General features: G+C 37.5%; 1 protein-coding gene across 1 annotated transcript in view; it reads right to left on the bottom strand.

The window, feature by feature from the left end:
• The window catches only part of SORCS2 (sortilin related VPS10 domain containing receptor 2), a 534,993-nt gene that overhangs the window by 333,351 nt on the left and 175,812 nt on the right, over positions 1-25,830 (bottom strand). The window contains exon 2 of the mRNA XM_046940567.1: positions 25,088-25,155. Within this exon, the coding sequence (XP_046796523.1) occupies positions 25,088-25,155 (68 nt within the window). The remainder of the gene's footprint in view (positions 1-25,087; positions 25,156-25,830) is intronic.

Below are 25,830 nucleotides of genomic sequence, written 5' to 3'. Positions count from 1 at the left end.
AGTATTGCATTATATCAATCCTCAACTGTGAATCCTGTATATGTTGCCTCTTCCTGGAATGAACTTACTAGACTCACTGTTTTCACATCAATGGATTGAGTAAAAATGAAACCACACTGATTTTTTCCATCAAAAAGTCCCTATGATATCCTGATGCAAAACCATGACCCTACATAGAGAAGTTAGAAGATAACGGCAGTAATTGCTCTTATATCACTCTGGTTTCCTTTTGATTGAAAGATGCAGCTGAGAAATTAACGACTCTCTCAACCTCTATGTGTAGATAAATATACACATGCACACAAAGAAACTGAATAACAGGATAGGTCAATATCTAGGAAATCATACCCCCTAGAAATTAGCTTTACCATTCTTTGCTTTGAATGTAAATTCAAACAACAGCAGGGGAACGACACTAATGTAAGAGCCAAATGATAAACTTCAGGAAGATGCCTACAATATACACAACCGTATAAATATACACACACACAAATTTAAAAATAGGTAATTATTCATCTTTAGCTGATTTAACTGCAAGGTTACAGGTCATAGCTTGCCTAATATACTATTTTAGTGAAGTCAACCTGCAAAGCAAACTTGCCAGCTGGTAGAGCTCACCTCTACCCTTTTTAAGATTTCCAATTTGCTTCAGGAAAGCCTTGAATGTACATCTCCATTATTCAAGCTCAGAAGAAATCCCTTCGCCCTGAAGGTTATCAGCATGCCACTCAGACTATTTTATGCACTACCATCTGAAAAGAAAAATACATTTCCTAAGTTCCTCCTCTACATATATTTTAAATGATGAAGCATAGCAAAAGTGAATACTTCAGTGACAACTGGTTTGATAATGAGAACTTCTTTGTTTCATACAGTACAGAAAACATTTAATATGAACACTTACGTAATACTTTTTTTTTTTTTTTTTTTAAGTGGAATGAACATTTTCAGTAGCAGTTAAGAAATTTTACACCATAAGGATAACAATGAAATCACCAAATACATTGTCAGAAACTAAAAATGCACCCTAAAATATAAAATATCATTGTTATATGCATGGTTAATTTTGATAATTGTGATCCCTTCTCCAGGTAAAGATACATATTTAACCACAATTCCACTAAACTGGTATGCCTATAAAGTTATATTCCAAAGTAATATATGTAATTAATCTAACAATATGTGATTATAATCCTGTTATTTCTGACATGAAAGTGTAGAATTTAAATCTTCCAAGGGAAGGTCATAATTTTTAGTATATTGTTGATTACATTCAGTTCTTCAGCAAGAGTTAGCATGCATTATACTTTCTACTTCCTTACTCATATTTCCCTATTCTCTTTCTTCTACAATTGGTTCAGAAACTTGGATTATCCATCAGCTCAACCAGCAGATGGGAATGGCACACCAAGTTGCTTCTTTCCTTAAGGACTGTCTCTACCCAGACACCACAAATCTGTTATAGGAAGGACTGCACTGACCTTTTTTTTTTTTTTTAATACCTCTTCCAAGGGGAGCAATGATGATAACATCCCTGTTGCATCTAAAAGCACTGCACTGTGGTTACCATCATCTACTAGCGAGACCTCTGAGAACAGAATATATAATCAGCAAACCTTTTCCTGCTACATAAATGTTCTGTATGGGCTAGGGGATAGGAGTGAACCAGATATACACATCACCCTAAAGGTATCATGAAAAGATAAATTTGGTTAGCTACTGTTTTTAATCACACTGAGTAATTCTATCACATCATTCACACTTCCTTTACTCCTTCTTGCCCACTAGATGAACATCAACCATTCTGTTTCCCTGGAGTTGTTCCATACTGGTTAGCTGATTTTCCTCCTTTCCTATAAATCTATGTTAGGTCATAAAGTCTGATTCCAAAACAACAGAATTGGTGCACGGGTACCTACTGACTCCTCCTTTCCCAACGAGACTCTTAGGATCCATAACCAACCAACATAACATTCACCTTGCAGGAATCAGTGGACACAGAAAGACAACAGCAGTGGTCAGCTCAGCACTCCTACCTTCTGAATCATCCTATGGAGACCTCTACTCATTTCCATTAGTAATATATCTAGAAACTACATATATAATTTAAGCTTCTAAGGTAAAAAGAATGTCTAGGGCTCACAGTCACTTGATGCATTGAGAGCTCTTCCTTTAAAAAAAATGAAAACTATATGGGAGAATAGGGAAATTGAGTTAATTAAGAAATTGAATTCATTAAAAATTAAATATCTTTATTTTCCTTGCTTTCCTTTTTGTCTGTAGTAGCACTGCTAAATATTTTAAATAGTTTCTGCTGGGCAGAACAAATGGATTCAAGGCCCTGCTAATAAGTCCCCCAAGTACAAATTACTCTTTGACAGTAAGAAAAGCAGCAAATGGGCAATTTAAAATTTATAGCATCCTTAGTATTATGTACAGTCTTCACAAAAATGCACCAAAAAAAATAAAAAGCAGTTAAGGAACTGTGGTCCATTTGCCACACACAGTAAAGGCAGTTCCACAGAACAATTACTTCTGTTTAGCTCCAGTTGTCTGTAGTTTGTGGGGCTTTTCTGACACAGGCAAAGAGGAATTTCACCAGAAATCTGAAACTTGTTTCATTTAGGAACACATTTATGTGCAGTAACTAGGTGACTGATGACTTCATAGGAAAATTCCAAACCTACTTGAAATTTAGGAAAACAGCTGGAAAGATTTCTACTTCCTGTGCAGTCTATATATTACCAAGGAGAGAGAAACACACACAGAGATCCTAAATACTACGTATTCTCTTAGAGTACTATATACGTATAAAATCTTACACACTGTTATATACATATAGCTAAAGCAAAACGTTGTAGCTGCTATAAGGAAATGCACTCAGAAGCAAATTATTGGGATGAAGATGATGTATGGTGACAGTAGCTTTGGGTAGCAGGGATCCTTCAACCGCTGGAAGGTGATTGAGCCCGTGTAATCTCCAGGGAGGATTCCTCCTCCCCCTACAGGGGATGCCAGCAGTCTCTGGCTGCAAATACACTGTCAGGAAGAATAGCGAGTGAGGAACAGAAAAACAGTTAAAAATGCCTGTTCAAACCTTAATTCTCATCCATCCCCAAAGATTCGCAAACAGCATGCAAGATACTAATTCTCGCTGTGTTGGAGCTTGCTAGCACATGAGAACAGGCATTACCATCTCCTTTAAGGCTGGCACTGTTGAGCTTTTACAGCACTCCCCTTCCTTACTTTGCTGACATGCTGCTTCTTCCTTCTGACTTTAAGACTGGTGGTGCAACCAGAGTAGGATAAGGATAAAACTGCTTCCTCTAGCATAAGAGCACTGAAATTTCTCATACGTGTTGTCCAGTTTTCTACCCCAAGCTTCTAGATGTAAGAAAAGCCACAGATTAATGACAAATACAGGGATATCCACACTCTCTTCCCACCTCAGAGTACAGAAGAAAAAGTAATGAGAAAACTGTTCATGGGGGTAACCTGTGAAAAGGGCCAAATGAACAATCATGTTAGCATTTAGTTTTAATCCGGGAAGAATCCTGAGTTCATCCAGCCTGACCTACTGCACAAAACCAGCCAGAGTACTTCATTTGAGAGCAGCCATACAAGAGCACAGTAACTACTATCTGACCAATGCCTGTCTTACTGAAAGCCATCCAGTCTTGAGTTGAGGAATTTATCACTGACTTTGGTTGGTTTGTTTGAGCACATAATTACACTTCCAATTAAAAATGCATGCCCAATTTCTAATTTGAATTTGTCTTCCTTCATTTTCTAGCCATGGCTTCTCTTCATGCCTTTTTTCCATTAGAGTATAGAGCTCTTCAGTACTCAGTATTTCCTCTCTTTGAGAGTACAATGAATTTCTTTAAATGAAATATGTCTGCGAATACAAAAATGCATACATGCAAGCACACAGAATATGACATCATTATTACTACAAACTCCAACATGTCTATCTAGCAGTTGAAGTACATGCAGAATAACAGGGTTAGTCCCCCGCATTTTAGGACAAATGATAACTAAAGATAATTATTTCAAAGATACAGCACCAGCCTCGATTTTGGTCACTCAGATTCAGTGGCCACCTCTTCTCCAAATTATACTCAGCGCTTAGCTCCAGCCTTGGAACAGAAGTGAAGCCTGGCCTACCTCACTCGCCTGGTTATGGAAACTGATGAGATCACAGCTTGAAGTGATTACAGCTCTACCACTGAATGACAGAACAGATTTCCACTTTGTGGCAGACAAGTTCGTTTCTTTATATACCTGGCACATCTTGAAGCCCCATCCTAAACTGCTGACACTGGTAGTAAACACCAATTTAAAAGCACTCCTTGGCACTTAAATCATGCTTTGGCCCTGATTATGAAGAACAGTGCAGAATCCCAAAGGAAGGGCAATCAGTCCTTGCTTACAAAGCACTTACATTCACAAGCAAACTGCTCATACAACTGTGCACACCCACACGCACACAGTTGAATTGCCATACAAGTTAACAACTTAATTATTTTAAGCCTTAATGTGGGGTTTAGCTGGCATTCAGTGTTTATTTCTGTATTGTATATTAACATTCTCTGCAAAGAAAAACTGTTAAATTGTCTCTTAGGAATTCCTCTTATCTTTTTTTTTCCAACAGCTTTCACCTCCATCATCCCCTTCTCACACCTCAGGTACACAGGGGATGGGGGAAACACACTGTTGTTTGTTGGTTGTTTTTTTCCTCCCTTAACTGGCCTGATACAAAACCCTATCCCTGTACTGAACTCTTAGCAAGAAAATTATTCTGGTTTTTGTTGTTGTTGTTGTTTCTTCTTTGTTCTATTTGTTTTTGTCCCGACTTGTGTTAAAAAATAGTGTTTAACTACTAAAAAAACAAAACAATAAAAGAAAAAAAGAAAAACACTTGTCTTAAAAATACATAAATCATGTTTGCAAATGCAGTGGAGACTTAAGAAATTTCTCAGAAATTTCACCAGTAATTCCTCGCCTAGAAATCACCAGGACTCCTTAGAAATGTTCTTCCCTTGCTTTTAATATTTCTCCTTATGTGCTGAAAGACGTTGAAGAAGGGGTCAGAGGGGAGATGGGGAGAGGTCTCCTCTCAGATAAGGGATTATGAGAGCCGTCTTTCTCTAAGGAAGCAGACAGAAGCAGCATAGGCACAGATGGAAAGAAAAGACCACCAGACACTGCTGCACAAATCAGAGACAGACAGCTGTACAGAAAGGAAGATGACAAAATCTATTACAAGCACAAATGGCAGTGAGATAAACTGCAATTCAGATGATGAAACTGTTTCTAGCTGTAAAAACCAAGGAATAATAATATTCTGGGGGTAACGTGTGAGGCTCTGAGCAGTAGATTTGTTTTAAACGATACAAATTCATGCCTAGGTATATAGCATTAATTGAAACACCAACTGAATGTGTTGGCTGCTACATGGAACGAGTGTGGGAAGCTGCTGCAGACATGCAAAGTCCATTTTATTCACATGCACTATCTTCACTTTTCACCAAAAAAGTCAAAGCCTCTGAATTCTGCTTAGCTTCAACTTGCTTTTATACCAACTACATATAACTCAAAGGAAAAAAAGAAAAAGAAAAAAGGACAGATGACAAATGTACAGAAAACACATGGCCAGGGATTTTTACAAAGGCTTCCTCACTCAGTGCAAGAATTTTCCCAGAGAAGTTGCTGAAGTAAAGGAAAAAGGCAGGAATGCTTTTTACTTGAGGACCCTCTTCCCTTAAAAGAATTTAGCTGCTTTATTTTTGACACCTCCAGTGTAGAAGTTCACAGCTGTAAAATAATTTAATGCCAGGTAATATTTAGTACCATTAGTTTTTCTTTTTTTTTTTCCCCAGTGAAAAAAAAAATGCGGATTTCCTACTCTCAGCATTCTACTTACCAATAGGTTTGAAGTCAATAACGTTGATAGCCACATCATGAGAGACCAAATTAAGAAAACCTGTAAGAATGCTGAAAGGCACAGAAGGAAGTTTGGGATAATGTATTTTATTTTTATTTTTTCTGAAGGACTCTTACACCATATTCCTAGGCAAAAAACAAGCAGTGGCAATTCTGAAAGAGTAGAAGACTAAAAGCAGTGAGATAAAAGAAAGTACTATTTAAGCAAGCATGGAAAAACACAAAACCAAAGGATAAAGTGAATGTCTTGCTATATAAATGCTAAATTTCTAAGAAATGAGCAGATTGCTTAAATACCAAGGGGAAAAAATACAGGAGAAAAAAAAACAGCTAGCAAAGGTGCTATCCATCAGGAAAAGCTTAAGGTTAATTCAGATAAATACATTAAATGTATGAAGTAGCATACAAACCCTGTGGACTCAAACTTCTGTCCCACTCAGGACTGGAAGTGCAGTATTTATTATGTAGCATACCACCAACAGGCTGGGCGGGTGAGAGCAATGACTGCTATTCATTTTGTGAACTCCAGGGCTGATAGATCAGGAAACACACGAGCAATGGGAGATTTCAATGTGCCCCAGTGCAACATTTCACTAATCTGCATGGGGTCAATGTCAAGACTAAATTTTCACTGCTTCACGAGCAGCTAGCCAGGAATCTTCAAGGGGAAGCAACTCTTCAGTGTGTCTCAGCAGGGCTGTCAGTGAGTCACTCAGTAATAGCGATCACTGCCGACGTAGATGCAACATCTGTGCATAAGCAGAGAAGCCAAAATATCTACAGTGGGAGTGGATTCAACCAGATTTATGCACAAAAATGAGAAATCTCAGTTAAAAAAAAAAATGAAAAACTAAAAGAAACAAAAGTACAGGTAAAATATCTGAAATGCCTTTTTAAAGATACCGGAGGTCACAAGTACACGATTAACTGAAGTAGACCAAAGAATGCCAAAAAAAAGGCATGATTAAAGAAAACAGTGACTTGAAAAAAAAAACTTGAACAAGATGAATTTTTAGCCAGCTAAAGATAACGGGAAAAAAAATCCTTAGATAAAAGTATAATGAAATAAATCAAAATAAAACTTTGAAAAACAACTTGAAAAAGTTTACATTGTAATAATAAATCTTCTGACAACCTACGAAAAGCTGTGGAGTCAGTGCAAGATCAAGGTGAGAAAAGAGCATCCAGAGATGAGGTCACAGCAATAAAAGCAAGCTCATGCTTTGCGTCTTTGCTCACTCTGGAGTGGCTTTGAAGGGTTCCCACATCAGAGCTCTTCTTTGCTTTGGCTGCATTAAGATATGCCTCATATTAAAGTGTCAGCAAAAGACAGAAAACACAAATCAACACCAGTCATCTGCCCAAACCAGATGGTATTCATCCAAATGTTCTAAAGGAACTCAAGGATGAAATCACTAAGCCATTAATTGCAAAGAGTGTCTTCTCATTTAAAATAACATTTGTATTAGAGAAATGGATGTTGCAAATATAGATTTCAATTTCTAAAGGTCTCCAAGACCAATTTAGAGAGGTGCGTGGCAGTAAAGTTTGATGTCAGCACTAGGAAAATTAGTAAAAACTATTCAAGTCAGTAATTTAACGCACACAGAAATAAAATGTACTGAGCAACAGACTACGTGAATTTGGATAGGGAATGCATGACTCATTAACTTCCTAGGTTTGGTTTTGTTTTTTTTTTGACAGAAGATATGAATATATTGAAAAGGAAAATTCAACCAAATAGCCTAACCTAAAATGTTACCTAAAAGGTTTAGGAAGACAGTCCACAAAATGCGCTCAAGTAACTAACCAGCTAGATAAAGAGGACGAAGGGACAGGTCTTCATTTGGAACAGTAACTATTGCAAAAATGAGAAACATATGTTTTGATTCATATTTGCAAGGAAGTCCAACAAGGAATATGGCCAATGCTATTCAATCTATTCATAGCTATAGAAAAAGACGCAGCCAGTGACAAAAGTCTGCTGGTAACGCTACACTATTCAAAGCAAGTGGAAAGAAAAGGTTAAATGAAGTAAATATAAAGGGATGCTCATAGGAAACAGTTTTGACACAATACAAAATGTTGGGTTCTGTACAAAGAACTACTATGCAACAGTACAAATAAAAAAAACCAACCCAGTTATACTGTGAAAGGGATCAAGCACTAGCACAGGTTGTCCAGAGGGGTTAATTCAGATTAATTCAGTCCATCCTTTCAGATATTCAAAAGAAAACTGGATATGATCCAATTTTAGGCAGGGCCCCTGGACTAGAAAGCCATGAAAAGTTCCTTGCAATCTCAGTCATTGTGTGACACTGTGAAACTCACTTTACTACACACTCATTCTCTATTGTTCTTCTTCAGAATTATTTGGCATTGGCTACCAGCAGAGAGGGAATACTGAGCTGGGTAGTCCTTCGTTGTGACCTCCTGTGATCATCCTTGTTTTCTATGGGATAATATACAGTAAACTATATATGCTGTAAAATGTATAATTTCAGCTGGAAGTGAATCACCTTAATGCAGAATACTTTAATATTTTCCAAACTTTCTAGGTTTAAGAAAAAAGAACTACACGCAGTACAATATTCATTGTGCATGGAAGAATCAACTGTAGAGCAATCCACAAATTAAAGCGTAAAACCTGAAGTTTGTTTTCTTTCACCTCATCTGATTAAAGCCATTAAATTTGCATCATCCTTAGCTGTGCAATTATCATCACTGTAAGCTTAGCCTCTTAAATTCAATTCTCATATTGCAAAAACTTTCCAGGAAGTGATTCTCCTATTCAAGAAAATTCCACGATTTTAAATGTAGTTTATGTTATTTGAAGAATCTATTTTATTCCTTATCTATTTTTTAAAGAAGATGGTGCTCAGAGCTGGCTCATAAGGACCCAGTGGCTCCTTATCCCAAAGAATACAGAAAGCCATGAACGCACAGTTGAAAAGGACTCCAAATATTGCTTTGTTTTTGTATTTTCATCACTCTGATTCTCACCATACTCAGTGCATTTATTCTCACCTTCCCTCACTCCTCATCTGAGAGAAGGAAAAAAAATGAACAGTAAAAAAAATGGAAAAATCTAAAAGAAAATTCTGCACAATCAACATGATTTCAAAGGCATTTACAGTAGAGGCTTTCAAAATCATATGCTTCAAACCAGAGTTCATCTTCATTTATCTTTTCCCTTCTATCCCATTTATGTTAAAATAGAACAAAACTTGAAGATTTTTTCACATTAGAAAATTGAGACAAGAATGTTCCAGCATTGACACTACTCAAATTGACCATTACAATCTACTGAAAACAAAATTTCTGCTCAATTTGAAATATCTGGTTTTCTTTTAATTAAATTTTTATCTCTTCAGAAAACATTCTCATCTGAAGTGACAGAACATGTGGATAAGAATTAAATGAAAGAGGAGTAATACCTTTGCCTCTGATCTCAGAATAAAATCCTGAAGTTCCACAGTTTAGTAGGCACTCTGAATGCAGACAGAACTGAGCTGTAGATGCTCCCAGTTAGACAATCTCCATCACCCTTGCTTGACTCTGGATTCCTTGTGTCTCCTTGTTGCACAGAGCTTTTCTACTTAAAATCACAGAATCATAGAATAACTTGAGTGGGAAGGGACCCATAGGGATCACTGGTTCCTGCTCCTACTTCACATGGTCTTAAAAGGTTTGACTAATAAGGCTTATCAATGTTACATTCCGAAACTGTGAAAACAGACTAGAAGATAAAACCCAGCATCTTGCTTATGGCCAAAACTCTGAGCTGTCCACACACAAGGAAGAGAGCATATTTCACAACTCCTCCCCCACCTTTCTTTTTTTAACTACTAAAAGCCACACAAATCTACTGGGCTATGGAGAAATGAGGAATGAAAGTAATTTTGGTCAAAACAGATAAAATAGGGGATTAACAGAAAGAAAGGAAAAAAGTAGAAAGGGCCATACATTCCCAGCAGACCACTGGTTACAGCAGTCACCTAGACCTGGGCACAGCAGTAGTCAAGTTCTCCTGTAAACTTAACTGATTACAGAGCTCATTACATCATTCTGATAAGCTAAAAGGCTGAACTCTGCATATCTCTCACAGCAGGCCATTCACACCAGCTTTCAAATGCTACTTGTGGCTCCTTTTGATTTTTCTATATGCTTTTGAATGTATGGATAGGAGGCCTGGACAGGTAATTCAGCATCACACAGCACTTCTGCTGTGGCACGGCCAGGAAGCAAGTTAGTGTTTTTCTTCCTGCTCTGAACCTCTGAGCCCTATTACAGTCACAATTTTATACCATTTGCCAACACATTTTGTACACTGTATCCCATATTTCATGTTCTCAGACAATATTCCATTATGTTTAACTCAGTTTTAATGTGCCAACTTAAAGTTTTTCTGATGGCCCTGTCCTCGTAACTGTCAATTACTTTTTTTGTCTCCTATGACCATTATCAGCCATAATTTCTATTTACTGCCAAACAATTGGTTAAAATGTTCATTGGAAGCAAGGCTGATACTGACCTGTCCTAAACTCCAGACAGTTATGATTACTCACTCAATGCTAATTAAATTTGAAATGTCATTTACTGCCACTGCATAGTGCTGTTCAGTGTTTTGTTGTTGCTGTTTTTCCAAATAGAGTGAATATCAGAAAGTTTCAGTTTAAAAGACTGTAAACTCAAAGTATATGACACAGAAAAGAGTCACTGAAAAAGAATACATCAGTTCAAGAACTCCCAGTCTAATTTCTGAAAAAATAAAAAAAGTTGAGTTTTGGCAAAGATGTGAAAAAACAAAGGTGAAATGAAGCAAAATAGTTCCTTTTCTCAATGCTTCTTGTTCAAGTGAGTAAATAGAACAGCTGTCATTCTTACCAGATCGCAGGAATACTCACTGTTCATCATCTAAAGCACAAACCTTGATAAATATAAAGTCTCTCTGTTTATCAGCTTTACTTTCTCATGGACACGTCCCCACTAAATTTCAAAGATGATAATTTTGGATAATTTCTATTTTGAGTATTCAGCTGGAAGAGGTTTAAGGAGTATATGGTAAGAACAAAGTATTGAACATCCATCCTCTGAAAATTATATTGGTTATCTGTAATTGTTATTTATGGAAATACTGGATCAATTCATTTAGCATGCAAATTGACCAAGTTAAGGCACCTTTACATCAAAAGGAGCACTGATGATGGCTTTAGCAAGCTTTACTGCATGGTCTAATTTCAACAATTGCTAAGCCTGGGTAAGCCCTGTGCTGATAAAACATGAGAGCACAAGATTCCATCTCAAGCGTGCACCTTACTACTGAACAAATTCTGTGCAGTATCACCAAATAGCTGGAGGCAATCTTACACTTAGATTTTAATATTAATATATTTAAACAGAGACAGAACTGATCCATTTGTTTGTTTTCAATATGGAGTTAAGCCAGGTGTTGCAAGTAAACTGTGGCAGATATAAAAATACTGTCTTCATGCAACCAGCAGTCTCACTGTCCAGGCAGAACTGAGTTAAGTCTGATTGGGGAAGAAGGGCTCGGTTCTGCACTGGGATTCTTGCCAACTGCTATCATACATAGAGGCAAATCAGGGCCAAGCATCTACTTGAGAATCACTTTTCCTCCAGTGTGCTTCCTCGAAATCCTCTGCCCATTAAACTAAGTGACAAAATGAATGGTAAGGAATAAGTCCAAACAAAGATGCTTGCTTGTGACAAAGCAAAGAACAGGTCAGAAAGCTGAGAATGAATGTACAAGGAGGCTTGCTTCTAACATTTAATTTCTCTCCACTTTAATGTCTAAACACAATCATCATCAGATTTGTGGAGGGACGCCCAAGGCTTTTCAAGCAACATTTTTATTCATAATTATCTACTTGTACATAATTGACATCCCTTTCCCACCATCCTCGCACCCCATGCAAGATTGCCCAACTTCTGCCTAGATGAACATACTTTGATTTAAAAAAAAAAAAGCTGTGCAAACCATCAAAATGAAAAACTTCTGGCAGTTGTGCTCAAGCTTAACCCCCTTTTCAGCCACAGGGCTTCATCTGTGGGACGGATACTCCAGTCACCAAAGGAATTCCTCCTCTGAGGCTACAAATTGGAGTGAAATATGAATGGGAATGGGCAATTACTACTTCCATAATAAATAGCAAGGTGTTTCATAAATGTTTGTTCTAAAAAAAAAATCCACAAATTGTTTGAGTAACAGTTGAGGTCTACTGCTAGTTATTGGACCTAACCTGTAATCTGTTCAAATCATTGAAGTTTTACTATCCCTGGAGAACCAGCACTGTTTACCTCAACACAACCAATTTACTGCCCCTCCCCAGTAACACATACATTTATTCCCTAAAGTGTGGTTTGTATTTAAGGAGAGAACACGGAGGATCTTGGAGGCGTGCATATCCTTAAAAGTGACAGCATACAGTTAAATTCCCTTGGAGGGACTACTTTCTCCCAGTGAAAAATCCTTCCTGACTAGCAGACAAGGAAATCGACTTCACAGGGAGTAAGGCAGCAACAACAGACAGTACTTTCCATGTGAATTTCAGAGAGAAGGTGCAAAGGGAAATTAAATATTGACTATGCAATTCTCCACATAGCAAAATGAAAAATGGAAGAATCCCCATCTGGTCTAGGTTCTGCCTCGTTGTCATCCAAACACCTGCTCTGAGGTGCAAAATACACAGAAATTCACTTTGCTTCACCACCTGCAAAGCATAAAAGCCCATTCCCAATTTGCCAGTCTGAATATACAGATTCAAAACTGGACAGTCATAGAAGATAAAAGCTTTGGACCTTCATTCTTTAATTTCAATCCTAACAGAACATTATGGAAAAAATAGCATGTTTGAGAGAACAACATTCAACAGAGCAAATGCAATTTGACTCATTTTTGTTTCCTGTCCTCAGTCCTGAATATTCTTTTGGCTAAGATTGCAATATGAACTGAGGCAAATCCATTTGCTTCTCACAGATTTTGGGGAGGCTGCTGAACATCCTGATTTTCATGGCTAATGGTGAAATTCATCCAATTTCCTTTGTGTTCTTTTCAGATTAACTTGCACCCACCACACAGTCTACAAAAGAATCTATCTTTGACTGGAAGATACCAAGACAAGAAATCCACCAAAGAAATGCTATGCCTCTTGTGACTTATTCTCAGTTCATAAACACTTATTAAAACAGTCAGCAGCTTTTACTCCGGTGTATGCAGATGACTCCTGAAACCTCATTAATCAAGTCCACACATGTACAAAAGTAGAACCCAAAATTATGACTCAATTGTCCAAAACTTTATAAATTCAACAGCAATGGAAACTGTTGCATGAAGTCCCCTCCCTGAGCTAGACATTGGCCCTACCCACATACCAGGATTACTATGTGAATTCTTGTCATTGAAAACTGTTTTGCAAGTTTCAGTATTCTAATTTACAAAGATCTCACCTCTACTTGAAGGACTGTAAAAAAAGCACAATTACTTTTATGGCAAAATTTATCTAAATTGTGATCACAGTAATGTTTACCCATGGTAGACAAATCTTCAAAAGAAAAATACTTAAACTTGACACTGAGTCTGATTAATGCTTTATTTTGAACAGACAAGGTCAACAGGTCATAGCACATATTCTCTAATTACCTGGGAGTTGCTCCATAGCAGAGTACAATTCTATGACTAGAAACAATAGCTTTGTGTTGGTTAGTAGATTACAGCAGCTGCAGCCAAAAGATGTCATACATAATGTACCAGCAAACTAAATCAAAACCTATCAAGAATCCATACTGCATAATTAAAGTGAGAACAAAAAGTTAATGCAGGCATCCCCACTGCTTCATACCTAGAGGTTCACTGCAGTGAGAACCAATGTTATCTTATGCAAAAGGTAAGGAAATGACAAAGGTGTATAAACAGTTTTTAAAGCAACGTATTTTCATTTTTTATTGACTTTTACATTTTACATCTTCTAACTTATTTTCCTATTCAGTTATAAAATTATTTTATTTATTCAGGTAAGCCTATTTATATGGAGACAGTGACAAAAAGACTTCCAGAGGGCAGATCATCCCACTTCTACAAATAAAATAAAGTAACTGTTCAGTCCTGCATCACTTTATAGAAGTGAGAACTCACCAACCTGGAGCAAGTCCAGTGGAGAGTCACTAACATAGCAAATGATCTGGAGCACATAGCATGCAAGGAAATCCCAGTAGAAGTGGGCTTTGGTTAGGCTGGGAAGAAAGGCTAATGGAGAATGTGATTTCAGTCTCCCAACACCTGAAGGGAGGTTTATGAATAAGGCAGGATCAGGGCTCACAGTGAAGAGACAACAGATTGACAGGCACACTCAGGCAGAAGATAGGAAATTCCAGTTGACGTAACCATTCACAAAGAGAGCAACAGGACACAGAGCTTGCCTGGTGAAGCTGTGGGATCGCCTGGGACACTCTCAGAAGTGAACAGGACAAGGCACTGAGTGACCCAATGGACTGCTACACTGGGCGCTGCTTCAAGCAGCGGAGTGTATGAGATGACCAAATTGTTGTGATACAGAAAAACACATCCCAGTAAAGCAGTAGTGGAAGTGATCGCTGTGAATAATCTCCTATTCTCAGCCATACTAAATGTGCTCAAGAAGAAGGCCAATAATAATGATTATAACAATATAAATGGATATCCATTCCCCAAAATGAAATCTCAACAAATATTTATAAAAACTTAAGTATTTGGAAGTACTAAAATCGAGACTCCGGTTAACAAAGGAATCAAGAGAAAAAAATATTAACTTCTACTTACTTATTAGAGTACTTAACAAATGTTAACATGCTTTTTGGGAAGCTAAGTCCAGTTATCACTGTAAAGTTTTTGGAAACCCAACTCTACATTCCATGTATCAAATGTATCAATGCACATTAAGAGATGTCATACCAGAAGTATATTTAAGGAGTAAAAGCCTCCTGTAATTGTGACGCATCCAGATAATACTGTGATAAGAACAAAGGAACCATACTTGCAACATGTTTCTTCTGATCTTTAAATAATTAACTTTCTTTCCCTTTTTAATTTTATTTAAATTTGCTTCTTGGAATCCTTCCATCCTGGAAGGCTGACAACTCCATAAATTCACTCGAGGCCACATGGAAAGCCAAGGCACAAGATTTCTCACCCATTGCTCCTATACTTTAGCACAAAACACCATCCTCTCACACTGCAGAAGAATATTTTTTACCAGTATGTCCTTCCCATTAGCACAGAGCAAAACAGGCGGTAGAGCTTGTTCTCTGAGCTAAGATGCCAATTGCATCAATGCACCAAAATAGCATCAAAAGTTTAAGTATTGCACACATCACACATATAAAGCCCCACTATATATATATATATAGCTTCTAATTAATTTTAATGAAAGTAAAACACTTCTTTTGTACATGCCAAGCTAAAGAAAAAGCAAATTAAAACTCCAAAAATATGAGAGACCAGTATTTAGTACAGACACTGCCGCAGGGTAGAGCAGACAAAGAGAAATCTACAAATCAAGACAGCGAACTTCAGAACAGCACAACTCTATTCTTTAATCACATTTTACCTTATACATTGCATCCCAAAGAAACATTACAAAATGAAGGAGTGGACAGCATATGGTAAGAATTAAGATAAAACAGTGATAGGTCTCAAAATTCTTGGAAGAGAGTAAAATTTAAAATCATTTTCTCTCCCATGTGTTAACATTTTATGTCAAAGTGCTCAGAACAGCCATGATCCTATGGGCAGATCGGCATTACAGCAAACTATCTGAACCCTAAAGAAAGCACGAGCATACTTCCTCCTCCTGCCAGAAAGGAAAGCTTGAAAGACTGGATATCAAAACATTGAACTATGGAGATTCTTTTGAGACTGACTGAACTGTTAGTTCTTTGATATTAAGAAAGCACACGTTATTACATGTCTGCTTTACTTGTTCCCCTGGCTTTTGCCCAGAGATGGCTGTATTTCACTGATAATGCAATGTTGTTCTATCAAGGGGCATAATTGGATCTCTATGCACCCTCCTGAAGAAAAATGATAGCCATTTGGCAAAGAAAGCACATTCTAAAATTGAAAAAATAAACTAACACTAATGGGTGCTTTTCAACAAATAGGTGATAACAGGGGTTTTCTACCACCTTAGATTGAAATCACAATATCAGATACTGTGATAGAAAAATCGGGATCAAATGTCCTCAGAGGTCATGGAAAAATCTACCATCTGCCAAGGCAACAAGAGCAGATAAATGCTGCCATGAGAAGCACAACAACTTCTGAATAGCTTCAGAAGACAGCAGTGGAGCCTACACTTTAGGGAGAAATGCAAAAACTTCTGGTAGGCACTTAACACCACATCCAAAAAGCACCTTCTTCAAGCTGGGTAGAAGTCAAGCCAGGAAGAGACAAATCTAGCCTCACGAAAGGGGAAGGGCAGTAACTTGCAAGAAGGAACTAAGTGAGAAAGAAAAAAAAAATAACGCAATGTGAGGCAAAATAAGTTACTAACCCCCTCTATATGCAACAGGAGGAAATGAAGCCAAAGTGGAGAGAGGGAACTAAAGTAAAAGGGACCAAAACAAAACACTACATGGAAGAAAAGAGCGGGACCAGTTTCAATTGATTGATGGAATTATTAGTCATCCCACCAAGGAGGGGAGGCAGGGATAGGTGGGAAAAACTTTCATATTACAGAAAATCAAGACTAATATGTTTCATTTTTGCAAGCTACCCATACCTTCAAACTAACTGCTCAGCACATAGGATTATACTTACATTCTAAAATCTACCCTGTATGGATTTTTTTGATTTTTCAGTCCCTACCAAATTAAAGCAGAGAAAGCTGCCTAACATTACGAAGTTCCTACTAAAAAAGTTATGTGGGAAGCATTGCCTCTGTTATTCTCACATTGAAAAATATATCCCATACTGCAGGGATAATGAGTATAAAACACTAACACTACATTTTCCTATACCACTCTGCATAATTAACTATGCAGCTGTTCATTCATTTGGCCCCAATAACCAAATTACTTTGCAATCAGTCAGCTGAGGATGCACTAGAACACAGCACATAGTAGAGAAGTGAAGCTGCTCACATGCCACATACCACATCAGTGACATGAGGTACCCAACAGTAAAGAGAAGTAATTGTGGTTTGCAAAGCAGCATTTTCAAAATAGCAGCTGAGAAAAAAAAAAAAGAACATCTTGCTGCCTGTGCAGTTATTAGCTGACTTGTGAGACCATGGATACGTGTTTTCGGATGGGTCTCACTGTATGTCAGTGTGGCCTCTTGTCTTTTCCAGGCTCAGTCCAAAAACTCTGAGACAAAACACAAGATGTCCCTATGCTTTACAGTCCTTCATATTGTTTGGCTTAACGCAGCATTACAGCTCTGACTGGGGGTCCTACTGTGCTTGTGCAAACAATTCTCCAAATTATTTTATTCCAAATAAACAAATCCAGCAAAGATGAAGAGCAGGAAAGGACAGGAATGGTGGCTTTTCAAACTAGGTAACAAAGTAGGTGGAAGGTGGACCCCATGGCATCACTACGTTCTGAGTGCTATGTCATATCTGGTTTACCATATACTCCTCTAAGCCATGACTTTGTGCTTTTCAAGTTTCTAAAAACGTATCCCCACTCCGGGTTTTATATCTCATTTATCATCATAAAACTGCAGCGAGCAATGAAGCCAGCTGCCTTCATTGTGGTTTCTTATTTATTCCATTTTGCAGAGTGGCAGAGTAAACACTGCTTAGTATATATACACGTGTCATTCCATCTGCCCCTAGGTTATGGGCTCCACACCTCCCTGCAGTGCTGGCCTGCTGACAGTGGGAGTGAATGGATGACAATGCAGCAAAGTACTTCTGATTAGCTAAAAAAAAAAAAAGATGGCTCAACTATTTGCACACAAATTTCATACAGAGGAACCATGCCACAATAAAAGCTATAAGACTGCTGTACTCAGTTTGATCATATGGAAGTGGATCATGGGCAGTGCCAGTGCAGGCTTTTCTCCTTATTCTGAGAATGTCCAGAGGGAGGATGAGAACACCACCAAACAATTGCTAACCTCGCAGAAGGTTAATGCATGGAAGGGTGTTGTTTCTTTACTCCTCACCTTAAACCTGCCTGCTGAAGCTAGCAAGAAAGCTAATACTTTTTTTAATGGAAGCTTGTACAATAAGATACCATGCAAGATCTGAGCAGAAGCCAGGGAAATGCCTTTTCTGAACTTACTGCTACTACTGACCTGGATGGGCTTGGGGTAAGAAAAATTACTTATTCTGTTACGATCGGTCCCAGCTGAATGGAATTCATGTAAAACAAGAACCTGTGTGCAGCATTATGGGAAAATTCCCACACCAAAATCTCTTAAGACACCAGTTCCAGTTAATGTAATCAGAAGTTCTATGACTGAGCTTCATGTTACTCAAACAATGGGATGTGATTCGTACACCATTTTAAATACATGATTATTCTTTCTGAATAAACTGTTTCACTCACTGTGAGATAAACCTTACACTGACTTAACTCCCTTTCCAGCAGTTAAGGAGATGGGTAAAAAATTAAAAATAAATAAATAAAATCAGCATTCCCACTCTCCAAGATAAATTTAACCTGTTGAGCAACCATGCTGCATCTAGCTCCAGCAGACACAAGCATACTGCAAGCAAAGGCCTTTTTCTGTCAGTATAAATTATAGCTTTCTTAATGGGTTTTAATCCATATCATATTCAAAATATCCATTTGTATTCAAAAACTAGTTAAGATGATTTCAAGTGTTTGTATGTTTCATCATCACTCCAAAACGAAGGCTTAAAAGAGAGGCTTGAAGGAGTTATGATACAACACTGCCATCTGTGAACAACAGTTATTTAAGAAAGTATTTTGGATAGACTTCTCCAGTAGCTTTTACTTGCTTGTAGGATTTATAGTTTATTTTCTCCCAGTTCAGACCTTCATACATACTAGCCATCGAGAAAGATGCCACTATAGGAGCACAGGATATAAAATGGCTTCCTTAAATCCAGCATCCACCTCATTCAGAGGAGTCTACTGAACATCAGATCATAACTCTCTTGCATACTGGTTCACAATATCTGCATCCAAAGTCAAAGTTCTTTTTTGTTTCTTTTTACAAGTGGCCAGAAGCAACAGTTAAAACATACAACAGGATTAGCACAGCATCAAGGTACCAACGAGGTTATTGCTAATGAGTTAGGCCTTTGTCACAGGAAAGGCTATAGTGAGCCACGTATCCATTGGAATGCACACCAAAGTAGTACATTGCAACATCTGTGCTGTCAACAATACAGCTGCCTCTTACAGACATCAATATCATCTCTTCAATATCTGGCACGTTCAAAGGTTGTCAAGATATGCTCCTTTCACTTTGTCTTTTATTTTTCTTAACTAACAACCATAGTAAAACGTTGCTCATAGACTGAAATCTACTACATTCTGTTTCTAACTCTGGTTTTACAGAGTATTTTAAATGCCCAAAATAAATTTAAAATAGAAACACTCCTGCACAATTCAACTCATAATGACACACTATAGAGTATTAGCAAGACTGAAATTGCAACAAAGATAATGAAATTCCTAGTAATGTTATTAGGTGAATATGGTAATATGATCAAAGACAGCATAAAAATCTGTTGTTCAATAATGAGATTAGAATTCTAATTGTAGGACTGCTTTTTGAACTGCATTGCCCAAAACCTTTTTGCAGTGGAACAGGTGTAAACAAGGATATAATAAGAGGACAAAAGAGCTGCAGAATAATTGAGGGCAGTCTATTTTGACTGCAGAATCCGCATTTACTCAGGATGATGCATTAGCCAGAGTAAGCACAGCTAGACATTAGATCCCAAGCTGAGTTTGCTGTGCTAATAATTAGAAAGCCATTTATTTTTTTGTTGTTTTTACTTGGTAAGAAAGCAAATTTGATATGGAAATCACAGACTCAATAACTCGATCCCTTGGGGCCATTTCTACAAAGTCACTTTTCAAAGCTGAACCACACTATAAGACCATCTGGAAGTGCAAGTTGCTGCAGAACAGTCACTCACTTAGTAAACAGCACTTCACATCAAGAAAGAATTTGAGTGGGGCACCACATCCTATACTGTTGTTTGTTTTTTTTTTTTTTTTTTGCTTTTTAAATTAATTTCAAGAAACAGGTGAAATTAATTTCACTTACAAATCCCAAGAGTGTGGAAACAAATACCTATTGTCATTCTGACTGAGCCACACAGTGTCCACAAGTTTTACTTTCCTGAGTGGTATTTGCTCACTGCATCTACCTCAAAAAGACTCCCCTGCTTTTTGCAGTCTGAATTTTAACCCTAGCGTAGGCTTTTGCCTTTATATAAATACCCAGAGCACCACTGTGTATTGATCACTCATGACAGTCAGTGGGATTGCATGACTGGATCTTGCCAGGATACATGACTTTTGTGGGTGCAGATAGATGTAACTGTGCCACCTGTGAAGGATTTTTCTGACTCCCTGTGCTTTTTCAAGTGTCACACTTTCAATGAGGCTCAGATATTTGCTCGCAATCTCAGCTGCTGACCTAGATCCTTACAACCTCCCCTCCCAGCACTGCCACTGTGCTCCCTCTTCAAGCTACCTTTGAGTAAGGTGTACCATTACTTCCTTATCCTGGCCAAGATATCCCAACATTTCTGACAACTGACCTAACTAGGATTCAGGAAGTAGTGATGAGAAGAAGTAACACTGCAGTTAACATCAATAATGCAGTTTATTTTGCTATGGTGAAACAGTAACAACATGGAGATGCCACTGGGAACAATGGCAATTAAGCAGCAAGTCTCATTAGTGCTGCCATATCATTACGCTTGATAATAAGCAATCAAAACTTTATTAGCAACCATCAGCAGCATCTATTATTTGTTGTCTAGGTCAAGTTAAGAAGAGAAGGCTTCATTCATACCAGAAACAGGATTCAGAGCCAGTCTGAGCATGCAGTTGGAAGGCAATTCCACGGCTACACCATGTTGAATCACTGGACAACCCACAGCAATCACATATCATCTCAGTTGCCCCATTTATAAAATGGAAATAATAATACACACCTATTTCCAAGGTGTGGATCCATGATGATCAATTAACTTGCATCTGCAGTATTAGTGTCTACAACGTTTAAATATTTGAATTTAAGATTGAAGAACATGCATATAAAGTTGCAAGCATACAATATATGCATGGAGTCACCTGAGGTTGAAAAAATATCTGCACTCATATTCATGCACCAACAGGTCCATAAGGCATATGGAAGCACATGCTCAAATATCTATTTTACTAAATGCTCTTCTTGATTTAGGCCTTCCATAGGCTAAATACACTGTCTAAAGATGTGTATGGACTCTGATGTAATCAGCACTGATATGTAAAGAATCCTTACTACATACAATTTGTGAACATAGTTTTAGTATCTGAATTTGAAGTTTTAGTCTGGAACATCACTTTTTTCATTAACTCCATAAGGCCTAACATGACAACCCACCTGTGCTCTCAGGATATACTGTAATTTGTGAAGTCTTAAAATAAATCTGAACAGTGTTCTATTCCTTCCCACTAAGTTGCTTTATATTCAAGAAGCAACCAATGTAATCTCTGCTTACTTCTCTACCTTATTTTTAGTCAAATAGCTATGCAATTTAATCCTACATTAGCAGTTACTTAATAAGCAAATTAGCAAAGTATCAGAAATAGCTGAGTACAGAAACATACACTGGTGTTTTCTAACCACACATTTCCACCAAGATTTATGCACTCACCTCATCAGTGTAACCAGAAATAATTGCTGCTAGTAAGAAGTTAAGACTTGCATTAACCAGCACCATTTTGACTATTAGCTAACAATACGATTCCAAAACAATATTTAGGTATCCCAATCCTGAAAGGTGACCCACGTGGGCAGATACAAGTCACCTATATAAATCAACAAAGCTCTGCAAAAGCACAGAAATTTGTCACTCAGCTCCATTTCCAAAAAACCTCTCTTCTTTGTACAAAGGTCTCCACATCTCCACTGGAATGTACCTCAGGCTGTTTTTATTTTTTCCCTCTACCATTTGCATTAGTCTGGAAAGTCTGCCTGCAGCAACACAGTAAGTGAGAACAAATAACCACCTCTGGACCACCAAGTTACTCTTCCCTTCTCACTCCCTGTCCCAGTGATGGCAGGAAAAAAAACGACTGAGTGATGGAGGAAAAAGAGAGAGTGGTAAAGTGGATACATGCATTAGAAGAAGAAAAGAAAGATCCTTTTGCAGGAAATAAAAGGACTGATATATGCCAAGCTGTGATAATTTAGAGATTGGCGAGATAAAAGTAGCATATAAACAATGTTAAAAAATTAACCTGGTGGGGACTGATTGGGTTATAAAACAAGTTTATCTTCACTTAGAGAATATTAACTGTCTGCTATGATGTAGCTGTGAAAGACAGGAAGAAGAAAAACACTGGACAGAATCAGGAAATAATAGGACAGAGTCCATTCCCACTGAGGCACAGAAGCTTCACCAAGATTAATGGCTTTTATCCACTGGCAAAAAAACCCTGCAACATTTTTCACACCCATTTTACTGTATATTTGTTCTGATGCAAATGAGAGAAAAACAGGAGAGGAACAAACCAAAAAGCATAAAAATAAACATATGCTTTGTTCCTTCCGGGCAGAATGCCAGCATGAGTAAAACACCATGGTTCTCCCAGCAAACACAGAACTTCACCAATTCACACCCAAACTCATAACACAGGAAAAAAAATAAAATACAAAGGTTCCCTGACTTCATATTCATCTTCGTTCAGTATTTGTTTCATTTTCCGCATATAATGAGCTACATCTCAACAGAGCCAGGCACTATTTGATTTTCTTGCACCAGTTAGCCTTGCACCGCGCTTTTCTAAATATACAAACTTTCTAACTCACAACCTGACAAATCTGTGTTCAGCTTTTACACCCCAAAGGGCAGGGGCAGAAGCAGGAGGTGAAAACAGAACATAGCTAATGATGGGTCAGCTACCACCTCTTGCCCAAGTGCAAATCTTAGATGCTTGTTTCCTTTCAGCTTTACCATCCTAGTTTCATAAACAACCAAAACACCTGGTAAATCCATTCCCCATAAGGAAAATGCCCTGATTTTTTTCTATAATACAATCTAGCATCAATTTTATTCACATGCAGTACACATCATTTCTTCTTCACGCCAGCTGTCAGCAAGGTCTGAGCAACCTTGTTTAAAGCGGTTATGTTCTCAAAAGAAAGCAACATTATCTGAAGCCTGTTTTATATTTATTTTGAAAGAGTAGAGAGTTTATTTTGAAGAGTCAGGCTGGGTAAGTTTAAAAGATTTCCATGATAGATTGTACTGAAGTGTGGATAGCAAAACCTGAAACATATTGCATATGCTGCATAGGCTGGAGGCATTTAACAAGAAAGCAATATATGCTTACACAATTCTGATGGAATCTGAATTTCCATTTTGTTGTCTTATTTGCACAAGATGTTGGACAAAAATAAAAACAGAAACAAATATGCAATTAACTTCCCAGCTTGGAAGATTAAAGGATAATAACAAAGGAACCACCAGTAAACCTAAAAAGCTCAGTCCTGAGCAAATACTAAGTGCTCTCAAGGTATTGCAGAGATCTGCTGCTGCCATGAGAAATCCCAAAAGAATAAAACAGCCTTCCTCACAAAAACTAGCAGGACTGGTATGCACCATGTTCACAAATCAGATCACAGATTTTCTCACTTACACAGATGCAAGGCTAGGTCCCTATACAAGCTTTTGGGAAAGTATGAAGCTTACAGGTACCAAAGTCACAATGTATTACAACAATCATTTGTTTCTAGACCTGAAGCTTACGGGCTACACAAGAAATTCTCAAGTATGTCTGCTGTCATTTGTAACAACTATTTAGATATCCAGGCGGAATAATTGAAGAATATCTCTAGAGCCATAGATAACCCAGCAAAACTCCCATTGCAAACACTGAAGCAACTTTATACTTATTGATAACAGGGACATATTTTCAATTTTCAAGTCTACATAACAAGTACAGAAAAATCTCTGGTAGAATTTATAAAGATATACAGAAAATTACACAGAACACACAAAGCTTATCTAGCAAAACAAAATGAACACCTGAAACAATTTTAGGTGTTTGGTTTAAGAGCTGTCATTCAACACGTAAGCACTTAAATAACATTGAATAGGTTCATGCTTGCTGTGCTATACTCATTCAGGTGCACACAACTCTGCAAAGTAGGTATCTGTTAGCCATTTACCTTCAAAAAACAAGTCATCTCAACATGCATAACCAGAGAGTAATTACAGTAATTCATCTCCTGTCAGCAAGCTTAAAGTAGGTATGTTTGTGGAAAAAAGACAGCCGAGTGGGAAAGTACTCATCTTCATCTATGACGCTGAACTAGTTTAATAATCTTATCCTAGTCTTGCTTTTGTGCTGATGAATGTTTGATAACACAATCTGTGCACACACAGAAACAAGATATTGATATTCTAACTCATGAGTGTTAAGAAAGTGACAATCAATCTAGAAATCTGCAAAAATACAGTAATTCAATTAAGTTGTCATAACATACAATCTAAACAGCACCAGTATTGTATCTCATCTGGACTATTTTGACTCCTTTCACAACAGGGTTACTCATTAACCACACCACACTCAAGAACTGCAAAAACTCCCAAGAGACACATCACAACACAAGAAGGGATTGAAAGAAATTTTACAAAGTTAGCTGAAGACTATGAAAAAGAAAACGAATTGCCTCTTATGAAGTGGCATTGGGAAGGTGCTTTATACATTCCACCACTGTTGGTTTCTCTACTGCAAATTCATTTCAAACTGTTCTGTACAGAACTGCAGGTCATTTAATGAAGAAAAAGAATACGTACTGCTGAGCCTCTGGGTCATACTGCTATATTAACACCTATCAGCAGTTACATTAATCCAGCAGCAACTTGTTACAGGAAGAGAAATCAACACAAAAAAAAATGAAAAAAAGTTATAGGAAAAGCATAAACTTTACCTCCACAAAGAGCTCTCCAGCACTTTTCCCATGTCAGTATGATAGTACTTGGTAAGAATCAGGATCACCTAAAAAGACAACGAAAAAACAGTTATAAATGTACACTGATAAACAAAACAGAGGTAGAAAATGGGCGGCATTACTCTGGTGAATATAAAGGTGAGGTTCTGAAAATCTGAACTGCATTTCAGGTTGTTTGTTTTGTTTTCTTTTTGTTATTTCTTGTTGGATTTGCTTTTAGACTGATTGGATGGGATTTTTTTTTCCCTCTTTCTGAGGAGAGTGATTTCAGCACTCGAAGCATTCTGCAAACCTAGTGACTTTCACTTAACAGGAATGGTCACATAAATCCTTCTACCACATGACAGCCCCCAAGCAATCTGAATGACTTTCTCAGTAGCAAGAACCAAACTGGTTGCCAATTTAAAGGAAGCAACTGTCACTGACATCTATGGACACATTTATTTATTCGTTCAAACTGTTAAACAATGGCAATTGACCCTGATTATCCAGATAAATTAAGACAAAAAAATGAGTTTGGGTCTTCTCTACAAGACCAGAAATGTGACTATAATGCCTGTAACTTTTTGGTTCCTATCCTAGAAGCATCACTTGTGGTGTTCTTTTGCTTTGAAGAACAGGCTCTCCACTCCGTAAATTATTCATCTGGATTACCAGTTGTCATCTAAATACATATTAACAAATTCAATCCACAAAACATACTCAGCCTACAAGAAGAGTCA

Source organism: Gallus gallus, chromosome 4, assembly GCF_016699485.2.
Source record: "Gallus gallus isolate bGalGal1 chromosome 4, bGalGal1.mat.broiler.GRCg7b, whole genome shotgun sequence".
Taxonomy (NCBI): domain Eukaryota; kingdom Metazoa; phylum Chordata; class Aves; order Galliformes; family Phasianidae; genus Gallus; species Gallus gallus.
Note: the sequence above shows the minus strand (reverse complement) of the source record. Positions and strands in the feature narration are given on the sequence as shown.